This window comes from Artibeus jamaicensis, unplaced genomic scaffold, assembly GCF_021234435.1.
Source record: "Artibeus jamaicensis isolate MK-2021 breed Jamaican fruit bat unplaced genomic scaffold, CSHL_Jam_final contig_233, whole genome shotgun sequence".
Lineage (NCBI taxonomy): Eukaryota > Metazoa > Chordata > Mammalia > Chiroptera > Phyllostomidae > Artibeus > Artibeus jamaicensis.
Window position 1 is genome coordinate 13,411,303 of NW_026521486.1, and position 9,969 is coordinate 13,421,271.

Sequence of the window (9,969 nt, forward strand, 5' to 3'; positions counted from 1 at the left end):
CATGGGGTATAAAATGCATGGTGTGATATCAACTATTTTACATATATATTCTACAACACATAGAAAAAGGACCGGTTGCTTCTGGGTGGTGGAATAAGGAAGGATTATTTCTCTTCTGTATTTACTAAATTTACAAAAATGAGCACACACTGTTTATAATTAGATTAAAATTGTAATGCAAACGTGTTTTGCATTCAATCTAATCAAGAGACACTACAAAGGGGTAACCCAGGAAGTCTTTAAATAGAGGGTATAACCTTTCAATACCGTCAACCAAAGGAAAGAGGTCCCAGGCGACAGTGAGAGTAAACATATTGTAAATAGAAAAATAAATTGCAGCGAGAGGAAGGGAACAAGGCAACAAGCTTTCTCCCCTGCAGGCTTCTGTGAGCAGGGCTTTCAGACAAAGCACAGCCCACCAGAGTTAGCATCAAAGGAAGGTGCGGGCAGGGCAAAGCTCCATCAAAGCCCCGCTGTCTGGGGCGGGTGTGCACTCTTTCCTGCAGGGATGCACCTTCCCAGGCTGCATTCAGCAGGGGCCCAAGCGTGTGCAGAAACTACACGGCTGCCATTCCATTCTCACAGACGCGTCAGGAGCACTTCCACCCCCAGAAGGTGTCTGCCCCACGGATGTGTTTGTTCAGGTCACTGGGCTGAACAAGGCCAGGCCTCCCAGGTACGCAGGACACTGAGCAGTGCCTCAGCTGCCTCACATCTCCTGGAAGCAAATAAAGCCTACAGGGAACCCTGGCCCAGTGGCTCAGCTGGTGGGAACATTGTCCCGCAACACAAAAAGGTTGGGGGTTCAATTCCCAGTCGGGGCACATGCCTAGGTCGCAGGTTGGATCACAGTTCGGGGCACGTACAGGTGGAAACCAATTGATGTTCCTCTCTCACGTGCCTGCTTTTCTCTCTCCTTTCCTCTCTCTGTAAAATTAATAAACATATCCTCAAGTGAGGATTTTTTTTAAAGAAAAGTTGAGGCCATGGGGAATACTCCTGTCTGGTGCCTCAAGAACTTAAACGGAATTCATGTCTCAGGAGACCAGACAGGCAGGGAAGTGTCCCCACCGGACACTTACTGACCAGGTGTGTTTGCTGAGGCTTGTCACAGCCTCCTGAGCACCAGAGAGGCCAGGCTTCCAGAGTTTGGCCACTTCATGCCTTCACCCGGCAAATATTTTACTGAGAACCTACTGTATGTCGGGCATTGTGCAAAACATCAAAATTCCAGGTGGGGCCTAAAACCAAGACACCCCCCCCCAAAAAAAGGTGTTCTTAACAAACACCAGTAACTCAGAATGTCAAAGACCTAAAAAAAAGCACCTTCCTCTCTGACGGGACACACTTCTGCTGAACCTTCCAACCAAATTAAAGATCAAACACTCAGGGTACAAATTACTCAAGTTTATGAATTACAAAAGTACAAAGGACCCCAGGTTAGAAACAGAGGAAGAGATACCCCCCCCCAAAACACACATACACCCCCAGCTCTCTCCTGTTACCCTTTTCTCTCCCGCCTCACACACCTCAGGTCATCTCCAGCCACCAAGGGACCCATGTCATTTGGAATAGATTTTTCTATCTCAGATACAGCTACTCAGACCGCCTGCCAGAGGACTCCAAATGCTTCGCAACGCCATCTGTGCCATGCTGGGCCTTCTGCCCCTCCCAGGGCGATCTGGGGAGACTGGAGCGAAAGAGCCAGAGGAAAGGATCAGCTCTCGTTCCTGTAAATCCTTCAGAGAAGCCGAGATCAGCGAACTTTCAAAGAAATTCAAAGCTACAGGAAAAAGATTTCGCATCAACCTTCCTCAACCGTGTAATTTTTTTTAAATGGGGGGGAAATGTTCAATATGGATTTCAAGGCATATTTTTATGTTCCAGGTAATAATAGACCATTGACATGGAGTTTTTGTGGGACCATATGTAATTCAAAATAAGGACCTTTCAGAAGAGCTACCTACAGCCCTACAGTCCTTAAAATGTATTGCAAGTAGTGTTTGCTATGGCCTGGGAAGAAATATCAGGGCGCATACTCATAGAGAGGTGAATAATAGACAAATGCCAGTTCTCAGGAGGAAGGGGAACCAGGACAGAGCCACAGCTGAGGGCAGAGTGTCCTATCAACACAGCCTTAGAGAGGTTCTCCCGCTGGTCCCAAAAGACCAGACTGAAAAGGGCCAGTGCCACTTTCACATCCACTGAATATTCTAACTACAGCTGGAAATTTTAGCAAAGTGCCGGTTACAAGTTGGAAGTTCCTTCTTAGTACCTCTGTCTAGGAAGTCACTTCCTAATTCTCACACAGGAAGGGAACAGCCCAGGGTGCACAGAAACCGTGGGGTCACAGTGTATTTTTAGTGTGTTTGCTGGACCACCAACAGGTACAGAGAAGTTCACGTGCATTCTTGCTGGAGGCTTACGTTTCTCCGAGTTCCAGGCTTTCCTGCAGAGAACCACCTGGCATGTTGGATCCAGGCAAAACTTTAAGTGGCCTAAACACATCTCCAGAGACTAGACCAAAGCATTCGGTCCTTTGTTTAAATTGTTGGAGCCTCAGAGTTATCTGTGCACCACTGGGTTCTCGCCCTCTGGGGTGGAGTCTGGCCTGGTCTCCAGGATACCACGTCTGTCTGCTCCTGCCCGCCTGCATCCACCGCCTGGCTGGCCCAGGGCAAGTGAGGCCCATTTTTAAATTCCCTTAGAAGTTTCACAACCACGGGTTTGGATGAGGTGACAAACCCCGTGGTAGTTTGCTGACATGAAACTAAAAATACCCGACGGCAAACAAAAGCCATCTTTTACAAGGCTGGCTGCGATGTCCTGAGGTTGCAAGTGGTGGTGTCAGACCATATCCTTGGCAGCGGTGGCCGCCTGGACAACTGCTCCCGGAGCGGAGCAGAGGGGCTGCTCTGTCCCGGCGCTGCCAAGGCATCCCGCTGCCGCGGGCCTGCCTATCTGATGGAAAGGACGGCTTTACTCCTCGGCCATCGACCCAAACGCTGGCCAGATGAGTGCGGGTCTGCTGAAAGTATCAGACACACACTGAAAGGAGAAGACAGGGGCAAAAAGAAGAACAGCAAGCCCGTTCCCCTGGAAGGAAACGTGTTTCCAGCTCCCTCCTCCTTGAAATTCTAAAAGCAAACTATTGCTGCGACTACGCTGAGAAAGAACTCCTGAGTGTTAAAAAACAACAACAACAAACGGATTTCAGAGTCAATGTAGCCCGGCCAGGCTTACTGGGAACCGGGGTGTCCAAAGCGGGGCAAGCACACCACGTTACCCCGTAAGCCTCCTCCGAAGGTTCTTTCTACCTGTTGGGCTTTAGAAGCGAACTGCAAACACCCGGCTCCAGGGCCGCCGCGCTCCAGGGTGCCCGTCCCTTCCCAGGTCCCAAACTTTTCTTCGTGCCCCTCGGAAGCAGCGAGCCTCGGCTCTCCCCCAGTCCAGATTTCAGATGTGAAAGAGTCTACGCCACCCGAGACTGGGAGGAGGGGACTTATTCCCTCAGGGCCGAGGGACTCCGGATGCTCCGGGCAGGGGAGTAGGAGGAAATGCAACCTGACGGTCAGCCCAAGTCCCCGCTGAAGTTTCCTCCAAAACTGCGATGGCCAAGGCGAGACCCAGGAGCTCCGAGGCCCCAGCGCAGAATCGAGGTTGGAGTGAAGGGGTGGGGGGGCTGGAGCAGGCCCAACAGCACTAGCCGCAAGGTCATTGCAGATCCGGACCCCGGGGTAAACTGCCAGCGCCAGGTCCCTTCCCGGACCCGGTGAAGGGCCAGCGCCCAGTACGGAACCTCTCCCCACACCTGCTCAGCGCGGCGCTGAGCCCCGGACACGTGGAAGCCTAACCCGGGGCTTCGGAGCTCGCGGCAGGCACTCTCTATCTCGCCCGAGAGCGCACCCTTCGCCCCTGAAACCCCTACCAGGAAAGGGCAGAGCGCCTGGGCGCGGGGCGGTCGGCTCCGGCGCCTCTTTCATCCTCCGACTACGGCAAGAGCAGAGAGGGAGTTTCATACACTTCGAAACTAACCCCCACCCCCAGCACCTTCCCACTACCTCCACCTTTCCCAGCTACCTCGCAGAAGGACAGACCAGAGACACAAAGAAAAGAAAGGGGGGAAAAAACTACCGCCCCTCTGGTCCCATCCTCCAGCCCGGAGCCGGAGGAAGCAGAGCAGGGAGCAAGCTCATCTTCCCACCCTCCCCACCCCCCTTCCCGACTCGGTGACCCGGGCATACCCGGGCGACAGGGAGCCCCGAGGTGGCCGAGGAAGAAGAGGTAAAGGGTGGAAGAGGCAGAAACCAGGCGGAGCGACCGAGCGAGAGCGCGAGAGAGAAGAAAATATCCAACAAAACCACGCTAACGCGCCCCCTACCTGGGTGCAACATACTTTGGAAATAGAAGATGACCAGGATAAAGGATCCCAAGCAAGTGGCCAGCACCATCCGGCAAATTCTGTTCATCCTCATCACTTCCAGAAGCGCCGGCTTCATGGCTTTGTCCTGCCTACGGGTACCGGGGTGTCCGGGAGGCGCGCCCGGGGCGCAGGAGCGGGGACCTCGCCGCGCGGAGCAGAGCCCGGGAGGCGCAGGGCAGGGTTGAGAGAGCTCGAGAGGAGGATCCGCCTGGCTCTGCGGCCGCTCTTAGAGCCTCTAGCCCCGGGCAAGGGTGTGGAAGACGCCGGAGTTGCTCTGGAAGTGCCAAGATGCGTGGACTCGCCGACTGCGCGCTCTGGATCCTCCCGCTGGTCCTCCTCGCTTCTCCTCCGCCGCCGCCTCAGCGCCTGCCGGCGGCCGCCGCTGCCTCCTCGCGGGCCGGGCGGCTAGGGTGCGAGCGGTGATGGTGGTGCTGCCGCTGCGCTGGCCGATGTGGCTGTCGAACCGGCCCCCTCCCTCCTCTCCGAAGCCTACTTCATTGCGCTCCAATGATCTATATATTCCGGGGCTGGGTTTTACCAAATGCAACTCGCAGCCCCTGGCGAGAGGAGGGCGCCTGCGGAGAACTGGGGGAGGGAGGGACCCGAGCGTCTGGGCGGAGCGTCGCGCTCCCCCCGCCCCTACCCGGGACTTGGTCGCGTCCAGCTGTTTCCCGGGGAGTGCAGAGTGCGCTCCGCGCTCCCGCAGGGTCCCAAAAGCCCTCAGTCCCCGGCCGGCTGGGCCGCCGTCTGGAGGTTGTGTCAGCGTTTCCATGACAAAACCCGGAGGAAAAAAATACGAATAAAATCGCCTCGGTGCTGCCACCCACTCATGCCGGCGTTTGTAGAAGAAAGTGGCGGGGAGCCGGCAGGGCACCGGGAGCGGGAAGGGGTCTGGTGGTAGGCTATGATTTCAGATCCCTAGGCAAGACGTGGTAGCCGGGAAGTTGCCCCTTGCCCCCAGGGAACAAGTACCCTTTTCCCAGCACTCAGGACCCGGTGATTTTCGCTTTCCTTTCAAAGGACAGCCCAGCTTGAGCGACGTTTTGGAAAGGGGTTAAAGAGGTTGACTTCAGGTTAATGTTAGGGAACTGCAATACCCGCAGGGGTCAGGAGACAGCTGGGCTTTCCCGAGGATTTATGGAGAGTCTTTGACACCCACCCCCTCAACAGAGCAAAGGGGCTGGTGGATGTTAAAACTCTGGCTTCCCAAAGGATAGAGCTCCCTCCAGATTCTCCAAAGTGCACACGAGCCTGAGCGGGGTGGGTGTGAGTGTGAGAGGATGCGCCCGCCAAGTCACTTTCATCCAAATCCAAGAACTGCTGGAAAAACCAAGCCCGCCTTAGCTTCAGAAGGTAAATGGAAAGATGCCGTTCTCTTGTACTGTGTGAAGTGATCCAAAGTGTCCAATTCCATGCATTTAGGTTGTTTAGTGATCAGTAAGTGGATGCAGGCAGTGTGGAGACCACAGGCTCACCAACCCAGGGCTCACTGGAGAAGCTCGATTCCTACAGTCCACTTACCTAGTTCTACCCAGAATCCACCAGCTCATTCTCCCGCCCTTTGTAGCTTCTGTAAGCAGAGTTAGGCGCCGTCATATCTTTTTGTATTCCTTACAAATGTACACAGTGTTTTCAAAACTTAAAGTTGAGTATTTAAATTCTAACAACAACGCGTACCAGGAAAAATATTATTGTCGAGACTACCTCACTTTCATGTCATATTATCAAATCGTTAGTACTATAACTTAGTGATGAAATAGGATAGTGTGTCTTTCAGTGCCTCTCACGTAATAGGCATTCGACAAATAGATACTGAATCTGAATGTAATGGGCCTTATCCCGTCCATTCATCAGAGACACAACTGGCAAACAGAAAGGCGCAGCAGAAAGCACCCCCATAACCTCAGTTCGCTTCCCCTCAAGTTTCCCTCCAGCAGTCACAATGTAGGGGAAGGCAACAAAAGCAGCAGCCTTGCCTTTGATTACAGAAGACAATCAATTACAGCACGATATTTATGTAGCTGGTTGGTACTGCACTAGTTTGTGCTCACTTGTGAATGAGTTGCTTGCTAAAGGCTGCCAGGCTGAACGAGCTCCAGTACAAAGTCCTTCTCCAGTGATTCCCCCCACAGGAGATGAGGGACGGGAGCCGCACACACCCCACCCCACACCCTGGGCGAGGCAGGGGTTCCTCCCGGGGAACATGGCTAGGTGAGCACTTGCAGCACTTTGCCTAGAATGCCAGGTTCTCATTTAACTCCTGATTTTACAGAGGGGGTGAACGGGGCGGGAGAGATGCTCCTTGTTCACCTGACTGTTCCCTCACCTTCCAGGTCAGAGACCACACTGTCCCCATAAGAAGGCCTGGATATGCATAAGGCAGTCTTATAAGTCACAGAGCCAAGGCAGAGGTCAGATGCCAAGTCCTCGTGGGTCATGGAGGGGTTGAGTTGGCCCACATGTTGGAGGAAGAAGCTGAGCCATGCCCATCATCCGTGTTTGCATTCCCACAATCAGGAATTGGCCCAAACATACAGTGAAGGGTAGGTAAGGTTCTGGCAGGTAAACTGCCACCTCTTCCAAGAAGCCTGCCCTGATTTCCCCCCTGAAGTGGCCTCTTTCCTCCTCTATGCTCTGAGCACTAGGTCCAAACCCCTCTTGGATCACTGTACCCATCAGGCTCAGTTTTATTCATCTCTCTTTAATGCTCAGCATAGTGACTGGCACCCAGTAGATACAAATAAGTCAGAGATGGAGAGGTGATGCCTTCTTGGGCTAGGACGTTAAACTAGATCACCTCTAAAGTCTATCGTCATGGTCAGGGGTAATGGTCTGTGATTCTGTTGATCTATATACATTACAGGGGAGAGAAAAACAGAGTCACTGCTTTCTTTCCATTGCTACCCTAACAAAACTTTGCTATATCTTTTATGCACACTACATGATAAATGTTGATCAGATAAAGGATGGTGTTGACTGATAAAATTGCAGAGAAAGGAGATTTGGATTTTGAACTTTGAAGAGAGAGAAATGGAAGTCTGCCTCTCAGCTCAAGCTTTTTCTTTTCCCGATGTACCAGTCAGGACAGGCTTGTTGTGCTGCAGTAACAAACAAACCCTGACTTCAGTGGCTTAAAGCAACCAGGGCTCATGTCTCGCTCCACCACACCTGCTCTGGGTCAGCGGATGGGCTGTACATGTACAATTCAGCCCTCCAGCCCGGAGAAAGCACGCATCACTCAGTTCATCATTTACCAGCCAGAGCTGCCCACATACTGCTCCGCTCTACCCCACACCCAGGCCGGGACATCCGAGGGCCTAAACTATGTGGGGTACATTCTTCCTGGCTACAACCCTCTAGTCCCTTTTCAGATCTTATTTTCCCTCATTTGTCTAAATTCCGTTTCACTCCAAGAGCTCCCACAAATCGGCACCGTGCCCCTCGTGGAACTTACTCTCCAAATCAAACAACACGCAAATGAAACTGGGGCCTGTTTATTTCAAAGTGCAGTGCGGCCCTGAAAAACATGTTGAGGAAAAAGACCTATAGATGTTGATCTCGGGTAATTCATAGGAGAGGGAGACATGGATGCAAAATCTAGCTTCCTGCTTGTGTGTCCCATCGGCAGGGAACAGACAGATACTCACCAAGCCCTCCAGCACCTGCAGGCTGAGTGATTCCTCGCTCCCACAGATGACGCCTTCAATGCACTGTCTTGTTGCGATCTTGCAGGGCTGCCAGCCATGGCCCTTTCTGCACTTTGGGGGGGAGAGGAGTGGGCCCAGGGCACTGGTAGACAGAGAGCTCCTTAGCATCCTTGGGGAAGGGGGGCATATGTCCTGCCAGCGCCAGCCAGCGGCCCCAGACTGGCTCCTCCGAGGACTGGCTTTGCCCATTTGCATCTCTCTGTCACCTCCCGCACAAAGTACGCTCAGTTAACCAGAGCACAGTCAATATTTGTGCAGTTGAATTAAAAACCAGTTGTCCACAGCATGTGGAGATGTTAGGGTACACATTTCCTACAGGTAGGTAAACCGCAGGTACACAAGTGGCTTACTCACGACAGCTCTGAGTAGGCTTCTCTTTTCAGACTTTTCGGAACAAGGAGGGGAAGAGAGAAATGGATGGAAGAAGGGAGAGAGGAAGAGAAGGAAGAAAGGAGAGAAGACGGGCTTGGACCGGGAGCTCAGCTGGTTAGAACGTTGTTCTGATAAGCCAAGGTTGCAGGTTCATTTCCTGGTCAGGGAACAAACAAGAATCAACCGAAGAAGTTTCTATCTCTCTCACATAAATAAATAAATACAATTAAAAGAGAGAATGAGAGGAAAGGGAGAGAGGAGTGGGAGGAGACAAGAAATACCCACTGTTACTCTGTTTCACTGTCTGACTCTGTCTTTGCTCCTGTGCCCAGAGACTGCATGGCGCCTGGCCCCTGCCCGGGCCCACTCCACCTGCTCCCCAGGTGGCCTCGATCACCCTCCCGGGGCTCCACTCCCCAGGCTGCTCATCCCTCTTAAGTATTTCTTAGTTGGTGGCTGCCGGTCAACTCCCAAACTGCCATCCACAGGGCACGGAAGCTCTCCAGCTGCAATTCACGACCACTGTCCCCCTGCCCACCTGAGCTCCCCCACTAGGAGGGGTCCCACTGGGAGCCACCAAGCACGCAGCTCTCTCTGGACCAGCCCGTGCTCTTCATTCATGTCCCCTGACCAAAACCCTCCAGGTGGGAGCCAGTGTCATCCTCTCACAGAGGAGGAAACCCAGGCAGAGAAGGGTGGGTAACACGCCCAGGGCCACACAGTGCAGTTGGCAGGTCCGAGGTCACGAGGTCACAAAGCCTGGACCCAGCCAGCCGGTGGCAGTGGCTCCAGGGTCCCTTCTCTTCTCCTTCCCAGACTGTTAGTCAGGCTGAGGCCTCAGACAGACCCGAAGGACCTGTGTGACCAGAGGCAGGTCACTTCACCTGTCTGAGCCCTCCTTTTTCCACCTATGAAATGAAGGCAGCCGCAGCTGCCACCACGCACAAGCCAGACAAGACACTGGAGAGAATGACGTGGCACTCAGTGACTCATTCCTTGGGCACTGCCAGCCCCTCCGGGAGCCTCTGTGACCTGCTGACCTTCCAGGCCACCTGCCTCTTGATGCTCCTGGTTACAAACATTAGCATTTCCTAGGCACACTCTGACATTGATGGAGTAGTAATTTGTTGAAAGATTGGTGTTTATTCCCCTGTATTTTTTACCTCTCCACCCCCCTTCCAGTTGAGGCAAGCTTCCTGCTACCTTGTCTGATGAATTTGACAAAGACTTTCTGGGAGAAAAATTTAAAACTATGGAAGAGATAATGCCAGGGAGAGAAGGGGAGCCTCGGGCAGATTTCTGAAGGGTGGGGTGCACGCCCTCCCATTCTGTGCCCTGGGAGACAGAGGGTCTCTGCAGTAAAGAGGCGAGGCCGGGACCTGGCATGTGGGCCCTGTGCCAGGATCCCGGTGCCCCAGACGTGGCATAAAAGTCCCAGAGTTGCCCACCTGAGGGAGCTCGGAGGAC

General features: G+C 53.2%; 1 protein-coding gene across 2 annotated transcripts in view; it reads right to left on the reverse strand.

Annotated features, from left to right (window-relative positions):
* CHST11 (carbohydrate sulfotransferase 11) overlaps window positions 1–5,056 on the reverse strand; it is a 235,432-nt gene extending 230,376 nt beyond the window's left edge. The window contains exon 1 of one of the 2 annotated variants that reach the window (XM_037160145.2): window positions 4,382–5,056. In XM_037160145.2, the coding sequence (XP_037016040.1) occupies window positions 4,382–4,499 (118 nt within the window). In that variant the 5' untranslated portion in view covers window positions 4,500–5,056. The remainder of the gene's footprint in view (window positions 1–4,381) is intronic. The other variant, XM_037160146.2, reaches the window with a different exon arrangement.
* Between the last annotated feature and the right edge of the window lie 4,913 nt (window positions 5,057–9,969).